Source organism: Ptychodera flava, chromosome 1, assembly GCF_041260155.1.
Source record: "Ptychodera flava strain L36383 chromosome 1, AS_Pfla_20210202, whole genome shotgun sequence".
Taxonomy (NCBI): domain Eukaryota; kingdom Metazoa; phylum Hemichordata; class Enteropneusta; family Ptychoderidae; genus Ptychodera; species Ptychodera flava.
In genome coordinates this window covers 26,465,917-26,484,237 of record NC_091928.1, presented here as the reverse complement: position 1 = coordinate 26,484,237, position 18,321 = coordinate 26,465,917, and the positions used below count along the sequence as shown (strand labels likewise).

Genomic DNA, 18,321 nt, shown 5'->3' with positions numbered 1-18,321 from the left:
CTTGATAATGTCTCCTTGCCCATACTTGAATGCAATCTCTATCAATCTTGCATTGGACGTGACCCTGCATGTATCTCAAGCCTGAAATAGTTTATATAGCATTTGCATTCTGATAACAATAGGCAATAGGATAGCTCAAACGTCTTTAATAAGTTTCCTATGCGTTTTCCCATTGTTGAGAAGCCCCTCGCAAGATGTGAATCAGTCTGGTTGCCTGCTCCCCTTTCTCTTTGTTAGCACTTCACACTGTGCAGCTGTGACAGCCAGAGGCAGCGGTAGAAAGGGTGCAGAGACTGGTGAATCAGCTGGTGAATGTGTTTCACTTGTCGGCCGTTGGTGGCGTCAATACAGACAAGGTCGTGCAGTTCAAAGGTTAAAGAGCAAACGATAATCATGGCGATATCTTTGAGAGCTGCGGAGTGAGCTCGAGAGTCTAGCTTTTCCTTTTCAGAGAACGATCAGTTGAGAAAAATTTAGGCTGTTAGCATGACCTCTCCTGAGCAAACGACTACCTTGCAATCGAGTTTCGGGTCTGTTCTTCAGTTAAGCCCCAACGGTAAGTCTGTCCTCAGTCCGTTATTGCCAAGGTCCCTTTGTGGTCGCGTCCGGACTCCAAGCACAGTCACTCCGCGGTACTGTGGTCAAACTTTGACCATGTATTTTTCATTTAACTTTGACTCAAAGTTACATGAAAAATACCACGGTGCACTGTGATCCTTTGTGATTTTGGGACGATTTGGTACCCACGGCGAAGTGGGTTTGGTAGAGACACCAGCAACACTAGACCAAAAGGGGGATTTTCTCCCGATCGGGTGACTTAGAAATATTGTATTTTGATACAGCCATCCCGATTACATCACAGTCGTTTGGAGAGCTATTCAGCGCTGGGACTATTCGCCCCATAGACGAGTGTACAGAAGCGAGAAATACCTCAAGTCTGGAAACAGAATGGCTATAAAAACCACGCCATGTCACATTCCGTGTCTGATTTCACTGTGAAAATTAGCAAGTTCATCTATCATGCAACCGTCGATCGTTCCCTATCATTCTAAAATTTCATACCTGATACTTTATCTGATTCAAAAACGCTCGTTTCGTGTGATTTTCGGCCGAATTCGACGGACACCTCGCCAGAACCTGGGGATGAGCAACATTCCGGTCACCTCACAGTGGACGTTGGGCACCTCCACTTTACTGACGTTAGCGCCGCGTACCTATGAGGGGTGACTTGAAGGTTGTTCATGCCTTATGTTTTGGCGACGTGTCTTCTGAATTCGGCCGAAAATCACACGAAAATTCATACCTGATACTTCATCTGCTTACAAAATGCTCATTTCCTGTGATTTTCGGCCGAGTTCGAGAGACACCTGGCCAAAACATAAGCGTGAGCAACATTCCAGTCATCCCTCATGGGTAGGCGGCGCCAACGTCAGTAAAGTGGAGGTACCCAAGAGGTGACCGGAATGTTGCTCACCCCCAGGTTTTGGCGAGGTGTCCGTCGAATTCGGCCGAAAATCACACGAAACGAGCGTTTTTGAATCAGATAAAGTATCAGGTATGAAATTTTAGAATGATAGGGAACGATCGACGGTTGCATAACAGATGAACTTGCTAATTTTCACAGTGAAATCGGACACGGAATGTGACATGGCGTGGTTTTTATAGCCATTCTGTTTCCAGACTTGAGGTATTTCTCGCTTCTGTACTCTCGTCTATGGGGCGAATAGTCCCAGCGCTGAATAGCTCTCCAAACGACTGTGAGGTATTTCTCGTTTCTGTACTCTCGTCTATGGGGCGAATAGTCCCAGCGCTGAATAGCTCTCCAAACGACTGTGAGGTATTTCTCGCTTCTGTACTCTCGTCTATGGGGCGAATAGTCCCAGGCTGAATAGCTCTCCAAACGACTGTGATTACAGTCTTTCTCTCAATGAAAAATTCTCCAGATCTGTAGAATTTGTGTTAGATGTGTAACAATTTAAAATTGTCTATGATTTGCTTTAAGTGAACAATATAGCAGAAGGAAAAATAGTAAACAATCTCCTTCTGCAATAGCACGTAGGTAATATGTCATACCATGGAGGTAGTAGAGACCTCCATGGTCATACTGTGACATCCGTAACCTCCACAAATGTAATAATCTCCATAAATGTAACATCAACCATAATTGTAATAAAATGCACCCATAAATGTAATATCATCCATAAATGTAACAAAAATCAACCATAAATGTAATAAAAAAACCAACCACAATTGTAATAAATGGTAACCATAAATGTAATAAAAAAATTACCCATAAATGTAACACTTGTCAACCATAAATGTAATAAATCTATTTTGTCATCGCAATTGAAGAATTAGCCCAAAAATATTTACCTATGTAATAAGGAATGCAACTCCACACATTATTCGTATCTTAATTATTTGCGTTTAGTGTATTTTGTATATTTGAAAGTGCATTTTGCGTTTCCCTATTTTGTGTACAGAACTGATCGGCCATGGCGAGACACAGCTGTAATCTGAATGTCAGTGCAGTCTCTACTCCAAAGTGGAGGAGACTGTATAACACTACAATCCTTTAACGCCGTTTTTTCGAATTTTGCCGTACTTTCTTAATCAGTCGCCTCCAATTCGTCTCCAGTTGATAAATTGTGTGGAATAATCGACAGATTGTCTGTATTCATATGTTGTCCCACTTGAAGTTTGTTCCTTCACTGGGGATGCTAGGATGTCTAATTTTGTTCTACTGTGTTCGTATTGTTTTTACTAGGAGACTGTCAGTTTCTTCAGCCTGGTGGATTCATGGGGGGGTCACCCTGTTTTTGACTTTGGTGATAGGGGGGGTCACCATGTTTTTGAAATGCCCAATAGGGGGGTCAGTGTGTTTTTGAATTTTGACATAGGCTCATCATTGCCTAAAATGCTAGTGTCAGCCACAAATTTCATCATTCAGTTGTATTTTTCGGCGCGCCCTTCGGGCGCGTAACTTTAATAATCAGTCATATTTTTCAGCACGCCCAACTTTAACATATCAAGCATACATACATCAGAGATATCTGTATGTTCAATATTTTTCAGCGTGCTCTTCAAGCTCATTACTTTAATATATCAGACATTTTTCAGCATGCCCTTCAGGAGCATGACTTTAATATACAAGGCATATATATCAGAGATATCAGGATGTTTCATATTTTTCGGCATTCCTGACACTTTTCTGTTCTCTCTATGAGAATTCAGTATGAGAAAGCAACATGCACAAATATTTCACAATATATATTTGATACAGTGACTTATTTTAGAGATAGAAAAATGACAAGATACCTTTCCTTCTCATTGATGCAATTATTTTCCTTTGTTTCACAGGTTTATGAACAAAATAACAGTTAAAAAAGGCAGTTTTTGTCATTATTAGCTGTGCTTTTATGGTTTCAATGTTAAAAGAAAAGGTCCTCTCAGACACTGTACACATCAGATTTGGCTAAAAAAGCTCTCTATGGCTCCTCAGGAGATTTAATTGGATGGTTGGCAAGTCTTAACACCCATCAAAGTTTTTGATTCACTGCTTTTTCCTCCTTGATATTAATGATTGATATCCATTTCTGTACAACAGTTCAGGACATCTGGTTAAGCATAGAAAGTGTGAAATACATTCACAGCTCATTCAAAATACAGCTCATTCAAAATATACTGTATTCAAACTTTAAGATTGACACTTTGAAATTCCTATCTTACAACTGACATGTCAACAATTTCATTCAAACATAGAATGACTATTTAAAATATAGAAATATGTAAAATGTAAAATATAAATATTATATATATATATATATATATATATATATATATAATTTTATATATATAATTTTATATATATATATATATATATATATATATATATATATATATATAATTTATGTCCACCTTTTGTTTTATCTATGTCGCACCCCGGGGGGGGGGGGGGTCACCCTGTTTTCAAATTTGGAATGGGGGGGGGTCACCCTATGTTCAAAATTTGGAATAGGGGGGGATCAGCCACTTTTTGACGCTGGCAAAATATAATCCACCGCCCCCCCCCCCCCCCCCCCCCAGGCCGAAGAAACTGACCAGTCCCTAGATTGAAATGAAGATATATGTTCTCGTCAACATGTTTTGTGTCGTAATATTTCTCTGTTGTTTGTTCTGAGTCATCTGTCATAAACTTTGTGTGGTATCACTGGTTGCAACTTATTTTGACGCTTCCTTATTATGTTATTGTCAATGTCTAGAACTGCTATCCCACGTCCATTATCTAACGGTTTGATCTGTACCTCGCCATTTTCTGAGAGTGTTCTCAAATTATTCTATTCTGAGCTTCGGAAAGGAAACCTAGTTTCAGGAAAGTATGCAATAACATTACACTAGTCTTATTAACGTTATTATTTACTCAGGGCATTGATAAACAAATGATCACATATGCTAGTTCAAGTTTATTACATTTATGGTTGAATTTTATTACATTTATGGTTAATTTGTTTATTACATTTGTGGTTGTGGGTTGTTACATTAATGGTTGACTGTTTTATTACATTTATGGTTGATATTACATTTGTGGAGATTATTACATTTATGGAGGTTACAACATCAAGTGTACATGTACTCACAACAAAATCCTTTGTTTCCACAGAATGTGCAGAGATATGTGAAGAAATTCGGAAGTCTGGCAACCTGCATGTATTGGCAGAACAATTCGAGTTGTCATGTCAGACAATATATCGGCAGTTCAGGGAAGATTTGTCATCGGGAAATGGTAATGTTGTCATTCACATACACATACCGGTATCTTAGGTGCCAGTGCTGGCAGAGTTTGACATCAAAGCTTGTCCAGCAACAATTTCTTTAAGTAATCTACAAATAAAATCCTAAGGTAGAATAGAGGTTTATCTCAATCGATCAATGAGTACAGTCAAGATTGGTAGAATTGTCTCATGATGTCATTATGCGGCAGTCAGTGTCAACCCCCCCCCCACCTGGGGGCATAGTGGGGGATTTGGAAAGTAGTCTTTATGAAATTTGTCAAATGCCTACCCCCTAGGGCAAGACAAAATCCCCTACATTTCCCCCCACCCACATTCATAAATTCTGCACTTGTCCATGAAAGTGAGTTAGGGGATCAATATGAGGCGATTGCCCCCACCCCTCTTGGACATTGTTTCATGGCAAGCACGGTCTAATTCCCCACATTTGTCCTGTATCGCCCGAGGTGGGGTCCCTCAGGGAGTACATTGATTGCTGCATTATCAATGAAATAATTTTAGCGCTTCACAATTCAAGAAGACTGCAAAATCATCAGCGGAAGTATACTTTTACAAATTTCTACAAGAGTTTGCTTTTCCCCCCACAAGATCACTAACATTAAATGTTTTAAAATGTCATTGAAAAGTACATGGAAATCAACATTTTGGTCATTTGTCTCACATTTAGCATTTCTACCTGTAGGATAGAATGCGCCTCAGCAATATGTATTCAGACTTTCAACTTTCCTGCAACTTTTTTTAGCTCCGCTGTCAGCGACGCGGAGCTTATCAAATAGGTTGATTTTCCGTCGTCGTCGTTCGTCGTCCGTCGTCGTCCGTCAACAATTGCCTTCTCCTCTGAAACCGCAAGTCCAATTGCTTTGAAATTTTATATGCAGTTCACTTAAGGTGACCTCACTTCAGTTTGTTCAAATCGTGGTGAAATTTGCATATTTGTATTTTTGGGGCATTTTTTGGTGTTTTTGGTAAAAAAATCATCTTCTCTGAAACCGCTTGTCCCATTGCTTTGAAATTTGATATGCAGTTTGCTTAGGGTGACTTCAGTCAGATTTCTTCAAATCGTGGCGAAATTTGCATATTTGTATTTTTAAGGCAATTTTAGCTACTATAGACTATAGTCTATAGAAGCTATTGGGATGGGTATCCGTCCGGCGTCCGTCGTCAGTCTGTATGTATGTATGTATGTATGTATGTATGTCCGTTTGTGAGGCGTCCGTCCACTCAAATATCTTGAGAACCGCAGTACTTACTGATTTGATATTTGTTGTGTAGATGAAAATATGATTTTGAGAAACTATTTTTTTTAATTTTTTGATATTGTTGAAAATAGGCAAATTAATGCCAAAAAAGGTGTTTTTGGTAAAAAATCTTCTTCTTCATAACCGCTGGTCAGACAGCTTTGTTATTTGGTATACAGGTCCCTAGGGATAACCCAACTTAGATTTGTTCAAATTGTGATGAAATATGCAAATGTGTATTTTTAAGGAATTTTTTTGTCATTTTTGGTCAAAGTTTGACTTACATTGTATGTAATTCTTGTACTGTATAAACCCTATCAATTCACCCAGAAAAAAATAATTAATATATTTTTAAATAATTGAATTAATTAGGAAATCATCAAAGCCAAAATAATTTTAGTGTGGAATTATCAGAAAGTTCAACTTTTTTTGACAGTTCATAGTGAATTGAGGATTAAAACATGTACCGGTAAAGGCAACTTTCCTGAATCCCAACTGTGATATATTCTGAACCACCATTTATGTTATCTAAAAGAAATTGCTCATAATAGTTTGTCATGATAGGGTGGTCAAATAAATAGAGATAGAAAAAGTTCTAATTTCATTTATGGTTGACTTGGTAAGGATAAATAAGATTACTTTTTGAGGAAAAAAATAGAGTGGTCAATTAAAAGAGTGGTCAAAGTGATAGGGTTTTTATGGTAAAGCTGGCCTGTAAGATTCCTCATGTGCTATTTATAGCAATTATGCAATCTGTGTAAACAGTGCAATGAAAGTGTAACATGATTCCTTGTAATGCTTTTGATGACCTTGAACTTCTTAAGTTTCAAACATTTGTCTCTTCAGTGTGCTTTCTCTGAGTACGTACAGTCTCAACTGATTCAACAGAACTTACTTACAATGTTAATTTGAAAGTTAAAATGTGCTTGGTTAATAGGATGAAAATATAGATATATAATTAAAAGATAACCAGCTCAAGATTCTTTATAACCTGACAGATATGCTGTTTTTTTATGACGTAAATCTTGATTTAAGCAAGTCTTGTTTACTTTAATTAGAATGTAATTAACTCTCGTTTATTGCTATTATAGACTAATATAGTCTGATGAAATATGCAAATCTGTATTTTTACGGAATTTTTTTCGTTTTTGGTCAGGCCATCCTGAAATGAGCTATCAAAGATATCCACCTTTTTCATCAATACATGTGTCACAAAAGGTTATTCTCTACATAACACAGCAGAGCTCTGTCAACTGTTGAGTCGCTTGTTTTTTCAAAACCGCTGGTCAGACAGCTTTAATATTTGGTTTACATGTCCCTAGGATGACCTTAGTGAGATAATTTCATACAGTCAGGAAATACTTAATTTGTATCCATGTCTATAGTAGCTTCAGGGACTTTGGTCCTACCGGTATGTTTGTCATTTCTGGTAAAAAAATCTTTAAAAATCTTCTTCTTCAAAACTGCCAGTCAGATAGCTTTGATATTTGGTACATACGTCCCTAGGGAATCTATTTCAGATTTGTTCAAATTGTGCAGAAATATGCAAATTTGCATTTTTAAGGCAATTTTTGCCATTTTTGGTCAAAAAATGTGTATATTCAAAACTACTCATCTGATAGCTTTGAAATTTGGTATACAGGTTCCCATAGATGAACTGAATGATATGTATTGAAATTATGATGAAATCTACAATTTTGTAATTTTGGGCAATTTTTACCAGTTTTGGTCAAAAAATGTGTATTATCAAAATTACTCATCCGATAGCTTTGAAATTTGGTGTACAGGTTTCTACAGATGAACTAAATGATAATTATGAGATTATGATGAAATCTGCAATTTTGTAATTTTGGGGAATATCGGAGATGAAAGTTTATTTTCGTGGACTTGTTGTGCGGATTCAGACTCTGAACTATGATAGCCAATCAGCTTTCAGTATTCATTAGCCAATCACATCGAGTTTGTGATGTTGCGGTATCCCGCCAAAAATGGATACTTTTCTCACGTTCTAGATGTTACTGTTCAGTACTAGTTTTAGTGTTGTTGAGTTCTAGTCAATAAAGCGGTTGAACGCTGATTCGGGTGTCGATCCAGTTATTTATACTGACTCAGAACCTTGCTCAAATCCCCATCCCGTACATTTTTTGGTGCCGAGACCAGGATGGCAGACGCTCCAGAGCAACCCGTATCGACACCACTCACGAGACTGAAGGGAACGCGAAGAGGCCATCGGGCTTCGCTGACCAAACTCTTCAACAAAGCCGAAAATCTCATCGCCTCTTTCGACTCTGCAGCCAACAAGACGACTGCCCTCGACAATCTCATCACTCTAAGTGAACTGATAAACTCTAAGTACGATATTCTTGCATCAGTAGATTTGAAAATAATCGAAAGTGTTGACGAGGGTGCACTCGAAGGAGTCATCGAGGAGGCTGACGACTATCTCCATAACGTGTTCGACAGGAAACGTAAGATATGCAGATTTATCGACAGAAATTCGGAAAGCTCATCACCAGCCAGATCTAACAACGGAGGAGCTTTACCCACAACTCAGTCTACTTCTGTGAAAACCACTAGTCTACCGAAACTTCAACTACCCACCTTCTCCGGGGACATACTGAAATGGGTGAGTTTCTTTGACGCCTTCAAGTCTGCTGTAAATGACGACAAAAATCTGGGAGACGTACAGAAATTCCAGTACTTACGCGCTCAGCTTCAAGGTGAGGCAGCTCGGACCATCGAAGGTCTATCTCTCACAAGTTCAAACTACGGACATGCACTTCAACTTTTGGATGAACGGTATGGCCAGAAACACAAAATCATAAGCGCCTACATGAAAGCGTTGTGGGACATGCCTACTCCCACGGAGAACTCAGTAGTCTCAGAAATTTCTACGACACCCTTGAGAGCTACATTCGTGGCCTTCAATCTCTTGGGAAAGTGAAGAATCGTATGGAGATTTACTTGTACCCATAGTGTTGGAAAAACTTCCAGTAAATACTCGCAAACAAATCGCACGGGAACACGGTAACAACGAATGGAATCTAGCCAGATCTACGGAAAGCGATTTACAAGGAAATCGACGCACTACAGGCTGGATACTCAACCGATGAACTTGACTGCGGTTCCTCCGATAAACCATCCATGACAGCCGCATTTCACGCCAAAGCTTCACCCGCTAAACCCAAGAAATCCAGATCGTGTGCCTATTGCAAGGACTCTCATTTTCCCAACGACTGCATTGTCGTCTCAGATCGCGCCAAGCGACTTGATATTGTGAAACGCGATAAACTTTGTTTCAATTGCTTGGGAAAGCACCGAGTCAGTGAGTGCAAATCAAGATTCAGTTGTCGTGTATGCCGCAGAAAACATCACACGTCTCTTCATCAAGATCACACGGACAATAACACTGATAAAACTGCAAAGGCAATCGAAAATACCCCAGCTACTGAGACACACGTTCAATTTGCCAAGACGGAGGAGAGCTACAATAACAGTAACTCGCGAAACGGACCAATCCTTCTCAAAACAGCCGTCGTTCCAGTCTCTACGAAACGCCAAACAGTTGACGCTACGGTGTTATTCGACGAAGGTGCTACGCGTTCATTCGTCACGAGAACTTTCGCTACAAAACTCGGTTTGAAGATTAAAGGCACTGAAGTAATTCGGCTGACATCATTCGGTGACAATCAACCTCGCGAAAGATCAATCGATGTAACCACGCTTACACTAAATACGCTCTCTGGACAGAAAATAGACATTTCTGTGCTCATAGTTCCTCAGATCACCACAAGAATGACTAACTTTGTCACGCGATCGCTCATCGATGTACCCTACCTACGAGAATTGACCCTAGCTCACCCCGTTTCGGATGCTACTTCATTCGAGATATCTGTGTTGATCGGTGCGGACTATTATTGGGATTTTGTAGAAGATCGCGTGATTCGTGGCTCAGGACCTACCGCCGTGTCCTCAAAGTTCGGATATCTCCTTTCCGGTCCCATTCACTCACGAAAGGCGACCAAAAACCCAGCCACGATTCTACACATTCTCACAGACACCTGCGAAGAAGAGTCTCAACTCAAAGTTTATTGGGATCTCGAGACAATCGGTATCAAAGACGAACTGCTCGCAAACAACAAAACGAAAGATGACTTCGAACTGTACAGAGACACTCACTTACGCATTGAAAATGGCAAGTATGTAGCATGGTTGCCATGGAAACCAGACCATCCAGCCCTGCCTACAAACTATAATCCGCGGAGATGCGTACACGTTCTATGGCTCCAGACTGACACCGGACATTCTGGAGGTTTATAACAAAATCATTTCCGACCAAAAGTTTCCGGATTTCATCGAAGAAACGACAGATGATGAAAGCGCGCGTCGCAGCGGCCACTATCTGCCACATCACCCAGTCAAGAAAGATTCAGCCACGACGCCAATACGGATTGTTTATGACTGTAGTTGCAAGCAGTCGACCGATTCTCCAAGTTTGAACGATTGCCTACTAACGGGCCCGCCTCTACTGAACGACCTAACGCAAATTCTACTTCGATTTCGGGTAAACCGCATCGCTTTTTCGAGCGACATCGAAAAGGCCTTTCTACACGTGCGATTGGATGAAAGTGACCGTCAGTTTACAAAGTTCTTGTGGTTATCCGAACCAATGAACCCGGAAAGTCCGTTCAAAACGTATTGTTTCAAGGTGATACTCTTTGGCGCCGTCAGCTCCCCATTCATCCTCAACGCGGTTGTAAAGACCCACTTAGAATCTCGCGAACGCACTCCAACTTCGACCGACCTCGAGAACAATATTTACGTGGACAATATCCTCAGCGGAACCGATAGCAACGAAGATGCGGTCGAATACTATGAAGAGTCAAACCACTTGTTTGAAACGTGCGGATTTAATCTACGAAGCTGGTCGTCTAACTGTGAAGACATTCGCGTGCTTGCAGAAAGAGACCATAAACTCGAACCGGACACTACCGTAAACGCACTTGGACTTCGTTGGTTGACCGAAACAGATGAACTAACGTACGCCAAGAAAGATCACAAACCGGTCGATAGTCTCACCACGAAACGCGAAGTCGTCAGAACAACAGCGAGCTTGTACGACCCGCTTGGCTACCTCTCTCCAGTTCATGTCAAGGCAAAGGTGTTCATACAACAATTATGGAAGAAAGGACTGGCCTGGGATGAACCCCTTGGTAACGAAATGTGTAAACAGTGGACAGATATAGCGCATGATATCAGTAAAACTACAGAGCTGAAATTCAAGCGACAGTACTTCGATTCTCCAATTCAACCTGACAGTCAAGACTACGACTTACACGTGTTTGCCGATGCAAGCAAGAAGGCATATGGTGCGGTCGCATACCTTCGTCATGGCAACAAGACCGCAATCGTGATGGCCAAAACTCGAGTTGCGCCTCTCAAAGAACTAACTTTACCTCAGTTGGAGTTGATGGCTGCCTTGGTTGGCTCAAGGCTAATCAAGTTCTTGTGCAACGCATTTATGGATAAACTACGTATTCAACAGTGTATTTTATGGTCAGACAGCGAGATAGTTCTACACTGGTTAAACAGCGACAAGAAACTTCCAGTCTTTATTGCCAATCGCGTCAAGGAAATCAGAGGAATTTCTTGTACCGCTAAATACTGTCCTACAAAGGAAAATCCAGCAGATTTGCTAACCCGAGGGATTTCTGCGCGTAACCTAGAGACAAACAAACTTTGGTGGAATGGACCCTCTTGGTTACACCACGGCGACTGGCCAATCAGCGAATTGTTTGACAGTGCCATACACCACGTTTCACTGTCAGCTGCAAGAGACGACGATCTCCTTGGTAACTCAGATCAGACAGGAGATAACAAAATTGTCAGCGAACCGGAACGCGAAATGCCAGCGACTGGTATACAATTCATTGTGGACGCGAACAGATACAGCAACCTGCCAAAACTCCTTCGCGTGTCTGCCTTGATCATGAGATTCGTCTCGAATATGAAGAAATCATCTGTTCGGAAACGCGGACCCATCACTGCAGATGAAATACAACACGCGGAACTCGTTTGGATCAAACATATCCAACAAGAGACTTACGGCAGACGTTCAGTGCAACAGAAAGGACAGTTTGCTACAACACAGAAACAGCTAAAACTTTTCGCCGACGAAAGCGGAATACTGAGATGCGATGGAAGATTACAGAACGCGCCTATCGGCTACGATGTGAAATTCCCGATTTGTTGCCGAATAATCATCGATTTACCGATCACTTAATTCTCGACGCACATTCACGACTTCTTCACGCCGGAGTACAGTCAACTGTAACAAACTTACAGCAGCGATTCTGGATCCCGAAACTACGACATACTGCGAGGTCTCTCCTGAGAAAGTGCGTCACATGCCGTAAGATAAGTGGAACTTCGTACACATATCCAGTACAGGCACCTCTCCAAACAGATCGTGTGAACATTACACCACCGTTTACTGTGACAGGAGTAGACTTTACTGGAGCTTTGTACATCAAATCTACGAAAACTGTACGTGACACAAAAGTGTACGCGTGTCTATTCACCTGTGCAGTAACACGCGCGGTTCATTTAGAGCTAGTCACTGACTTATCGACGAGAGGTTTCCTGCAAGCGTTCCGTCGTTTCGCAGCGAGACGTTCACTTCCTAGTAAAATGATCTGGCACAATGCGACTAAAACTTCATATCAGCATCGGACGAATTGAACCGATTATTCGACGCGCCTGAAGTGAAGGACTACTTGGTGAATAAACGAGTTGAATGGAAATTCATACCCAAACGAGCCCCATGGTTTGGGGGTTTTGGGAGCGATTGATTGGGCTGACGAAGAACGCCATAAAGAAAACTCTGGGACGTGCGTATGTAACCTACGATGAGCTGAACACCCTGCTAACTGAAGTCGAGGCAATGCTGAACGACCGGCCGATAACTTACGTCTCTGCCGACGTTAGAGACAATATACCGTTAACTCCAGCTCATCTACTGCATGGTCGTCCCTTGACTACGTTGCCATATCTATCTGTTGATGATGTAAACTCACTGACCCTACATATGGCAACCACGATGAGTTAAACAAACGCTATACTCTGCTAACTACACTTCACACGCGATTCTGGCGTCGATGGGTGTCGGAGTATTTACCAGCTCTACGCGAGAGCCATAACTTGTCCGGAAAAACTGTAAATGCCATCAAGGTTGGAGACATAGTACTTGTTCAGGACGACGTGAAGCGACGCCTAAATTGGAGTTTGGCTAAAGTTGAAAGACTCAACTACGGACGCGACAACCTTGTAAGATCAGCGGAGATTAAGACAGCCATGGGACATACAAGTAGACCCGTGAACAAACTTTACCCATTAGAAGTTAACTCTTGCTCTCATTAATGTGCATTACAAGAACTGAGTAAAGACACATTTCAGCATTTCATTTGGTGTTTAGATAAAACAATGTTCATGTTTCATTCGATATATTGATTGAGCTATTTCTCAAAAATTCCGCGGCCCGGGAGAAATATCGGAGATGAAAGTTTATTTTCGTGGACTTGTTGTGCGGATTCAGACTTTGAACTATGATAGCCAATCAGCTTTCAGTATTCATTAGCCAATCACATCGAGTTTGTGATGTTGCGGTATCCCGCCAAAAATGGATACTTTTCTCACGTGCTAGATGTTACTGTTCAGTACTAGTTGTAGTGTTGTTGAGTTCTAGTCAATAAAGCGGTTGAACGCTGATTCGGGTGTCGATCCAGTTATTTATACTGACTCAGAACCTTGCTCAAATCCCCATCCCATACAGGGCATTTTTTGCCATTTTTGGTCAAAACATGTGTTTCTCAAAAAGTACTGGTCTGATAGCTTTGAAATTTGGTATACAGGTTTCTACAGATGAGCTAAGTAATATATATTGAATTTCTAATGAAATCTGTAATTTTGTATTTTGGGGCAATTTTTGCCATTTTGGTCAAAAAATGTGTATATTCAAATTACTCATCTGATAGCTTTGAAATTTGGTATACAGGTTCCCATAGATAAACTGAATGATATGTATTGAAATAATGATGAAATCTGCAATTTTGAATTTTGGGGCAATTTTTTCTATTTTTGGTCAAAAAATGCGTTTCTCAAAAGTACTTGTCTAACAGCTTTGAAATTTGGTATACAGGTTTCTATTGATGAACTAAATTTGATCTTTTGGGCATATTTAGATTACAGGTGACTGTATACCAGTACCTTTAAAGCTCTCAGTGTAAGAAAACTGTTCACTGTCTTAGTTTTTCGAAAATTGAAAACTTTATTCTTCTTCATCGAGTTTACACAGGGATGGTAGCCATTTTGAATTTCAAATATTGGTAAATCATCTTTCTCTAGTACAAAAATTTGCACAGTGAGCCCCTGATTTTTATTCTTGATTTTGAAAAAGAATGGTTGAAATATTGCTGGAGTAAAGTTTGAGCAAAAGTTTAAGTCTTTCACTTTCGAGACGCATACTACCTTACAGTTGTTTTCTCAATCTCATTCTTTGGAAACAAATCATACTAAATGGTTTTCACGCCATGCAAAAATGCAGATGTTCTTGACACAATGGCATTGAATTTGTTTGGTCTTCTCACAGGATAAGTGCAATCTTGCTAGACATAACACAACACTATATCTCATAAATGTGATCTTCAGTACTTAATGTCATAAGTCTGATGAAATCCAATACTTGTCCTGCAGATACAAATTGTACAAGCATGTTGAACTTACATATTTTCATATATTTTTTTAATAGGTACTGCCATGATTATACAATGTCTTGCACAGCGAGGTCATGTTACTTTAGCGTTCAACGGGTCTGGTACTAGCAAAAGTTGTGGCGAAGACCTTGAACATGAACGTGATGTTGAGTTCAGTTATGTCACAACTACCGCTGATGAAGGATCATCTGGAGCAAATACTGAGTGTTCTACTGTTGCTGACACTGACCTTGAAGAAGACCATGCCATTATGCATGTCGGAAATGAGGTCTCACAAAGCAAGGGGTGCATCGGAAGTGATGGGATGAAATCAATAATTTTTCTAATGGATTGCGATGCCAAAGAACAGGCATCACAGTCAGTCAGAGATCATGTTTGCCACTATTGCGGCGAAACTTTCACATGTAAAAGAAAGATAATAATCCATCTTCAGGTCTGTCCAAAAGTCGGGCCGTGTGAATGTTCAGAGTGCCGCGAAATGTGCAAAGTTCAAGGAGAGACAAGCAGTAGTGCCAGGCAGTGTATCGATTTGACTGAGCAACCTCATGGATGCAAAGAATGCAATCAAAGATCCATGAAGAAGCCCAATGTGTCTGTCCAAACGGATCAAGACTTGACCCAGCAAAGAGTGTCTGGTGAGACACCGGTACCTCCCCAGACTTTCTTCCAGATTTACAGACCCTATGAGTGCAAGGAGTGCGGTAAAAGGTTTCGAACAAATCCCAGTCTCAGAAATCACCTTGTGGTTCACTCGACCGTCAGAGCGTATGAGTGCAAGAAGTGTGGGAAAACATTCAAGCACAGCAAAAGTCTTCGTCGCCACTTCTCGCACCATTTACAGCCCCGACCGTACAAATGTAAGGAGTGCGGTGAGGCATTTAGAAGGAAAGACAAGTTCAAGGACCACCTGTTGATCCATGCAAATGAGAAACCATGTGAAGGAAAGGTATGTAGGAAAACATTCTGCAGAAACAGCAACTGTAATGTACATGTATACATGTACTTATTGAGTTGACCCATGATTTCAACGTAACAGCATATGAATGCAAGTAGTGTGGCTAAATTTGCAATTTTACTGATAAGCCAACCAAAATACAGGTACTTATTACAGATTTAATTAGCAATGACTTATGATATATATTTGATCATTATTGTTTTTGGGTGAAATACTTTCTAGATCTACCACCACAATTAGTAAGGTGAAAACTTTGTATTACAACTTAGTAAAAGAAAACAAGAAAAAGTAGCTGTATACCAGAACATAAATTATGAAATCTTATCAAAAGACAAGTCACTCTGTACATGTACTTCCCTGCATGACCTTATTTCATCTGGTCATTGTGAATGTGAAATTCAATTTTCGTTAGTTTTTCAATAAAATTGATTTAAGTGACATGGTCTTGTAAAAGAGCAGATAAAGTGTACGTCTTTCATTTTTTTTATAATTTTGTTTCCTATGTTGCATTTGTTATGTTTTTCTCTTGTGAAGTAATAAGCAAGTGATATACTTCTGCACGAACAACTGAATGTGTTGATCTCAAAGTTCAATGACTTCAGCATGCATCATCACATGTCGCCAACAGGGTCATCAGCGACGTCTCTAGAACATAAACAAGCGTTACACACTCTTTGAAATTCCTTCTGATAGAAAAAAGTCATCGGTGACAGCAACTGAAAAATGTTCACGTTTTTTTAGAATGTACGGATAATTAGAGTTGACTTATTACATTGACTCATTCACATTTTCCTAATTCTGTTGTAGGACCTGTCTTCCCCTAAACAGGACAGTGGTGATGACGAGGAGGAAGACTACGATGCCTGTGAAAGTGAAAATGAAGCAAGTGGTACAGATCAAAATTTGTAAGTCGATACTTTTATACATGCTTCTTGCATACAGAACTAACAAAAAGACTGGAATATTTAATAATGAATTGCACAAAATAAAGAGAAGTCAGCAATTATATTTTCTGTGCTTTATTTTGCAAACGAAGAAGGGACTTATTTTCTTCTCAATTTAATGTTTTGATTGTATTTATGCAATAAAGCATGAGGTATAACACGCATAATTTACAAGTTCATAACAATCATGCACAAACTACAGTCATGCCCGCGTATAACCTTGCATAGTGCATCGCACAATGCCAGTGTCAATGACGCATTGTACCAACACTGTCTATTGTACCAGCACAAGTGCAGCGCACTTTTAGACTGTCCCGTGCTGTGCGGCGCACCCTACGCTGCGTGAAAGGGAGTTGACACTTTGCGTTTGACTGCACTTTAATGCGCTTGGCCGCATCAGCTCTGACGGTGCTCAAAGAAACCGTTTAGCGACATGGCCTCCACTGCATTTTACAGGTACACTAATGATCTTTTTGTGATTTGCTACAATTGCCGAGCCTGCTTGACCCTGGGCCGACACAAATGCAAACTTCCAGTCACCATGGTTACTGGAGTATGTTTTCCAGCGTAAAGATTTACGTAATAAATATCAGTTTTACCTTTTGTAAAAGAGTTGTGTCACATTATGTCCCATGGAGAAATGTTTATGTTTTGTAAGTTTCTCGTGAGAATAAATAAATAAGGGTTAGCTACACGGTACAGTGCTGTAATTTACTGGACGAAACTGGTATGGTGTCGCAAACCTTGAACAAAATTGTAATAAAATGTTTTGATCGATCAATAGAGGTTGACCTAATGATATGCACGTCCTGCTGAACCTGCTTGACCGCGGAAAGCTACAGCTACAGTCCGTCCGAATATGACTCCACCGTCTCGACATTATAATGACATGCACTTTTCAGGCGTCTGTAATCAAAATTCGGGGTATGGTCTTTCCATGTATCGCCCTTCTAATTTTCATATTCGAAAATCGGAATAGTGAAATGGGTTAAAAACGTTCATATGGAACGATGATTTGCTGAAATCCTACCAAAATGAACGTCCTGTGAAAATAGCACTTGTCCGAATCAAAACTAGTCGTATTGCCTAAACTGAACATGACTGAGAAATGATATGAAGTGTAAGCGTAATTTTGTCAGGTGGGGTTGGCCAGTGGTTTATGTTGTTGTTTTCCATGAATGCTTTCGTACTCTTGCTCACGTGTTTTGCGTCATTATCTTGTTGAAACTGGTGGTACGCTGGGTAATGTGTCTCAACGAATGGTAGAAGATGTTTCTGCAGGATTTCCTGGTAGAACTCACTTTTCATGATGCCGGTAAAGATACAAATTGACGTCGCGCCCTTCTTCGATATTCCCGCCCAAACGTAGACCTGTAAACAATACAAACAATAAAACGTGATCAATACAGGCACTTTTGAAAGCTAGTATTTTTTGACATCGTCATCAACATCGAACTAGCATAGATAATGACCGTTTAACAATTGCGTGGAAGCTAACATTTATTTGAGATTAAACCGGTATTTACCTCTGTTGGGTGTTTAGCAACGGGGTGCAGACCTTCTTCCATTCCTTCTTTCACCATTTTGTAGTTTGTTGTCTGCTGGAACACAACTTTGCTTTCG

The 18,321-nt window shown here is 40.3% G+C and overlaps 1 protein-coding gene across 2 annotated transcripts in view; it reads left to right on the top strand.

The window, feature by feature from the left end:
- Positions 1-358: 358 nt before the first annotated feature.
- Positions 359-18,321, top strand: part of LOC139133864 (uncharacterized) — a 33,606-nt gene continuing 15,643 nt past the window's right edge. Inside the window, exons 1-4 of one of the 2 annotated variants that reach the window (XM_070700635.1) lie at positions 359-556; positions 4,661-4,783; positions 14,835-15,745; positions 16,562-16,659. In XM_070700635.1, the coding sequence (XP_070556736.1) occupies positions 487-556; positions 4,661-4,783; positions 14,835-15,745; positions 16,562-16,659 (1,202 nt within the window). In that variant the 5' untranslated portion in view covers positions 359-486. Of the gene's footprint in view, positions 557-4,660; positions 4,784-14,834; positions 15,746-16,561; positions 16,660-18,321 lie in introns of those variants that run through there. The other variant, XM_070700643.1, reaches the window with a different exon arrangement.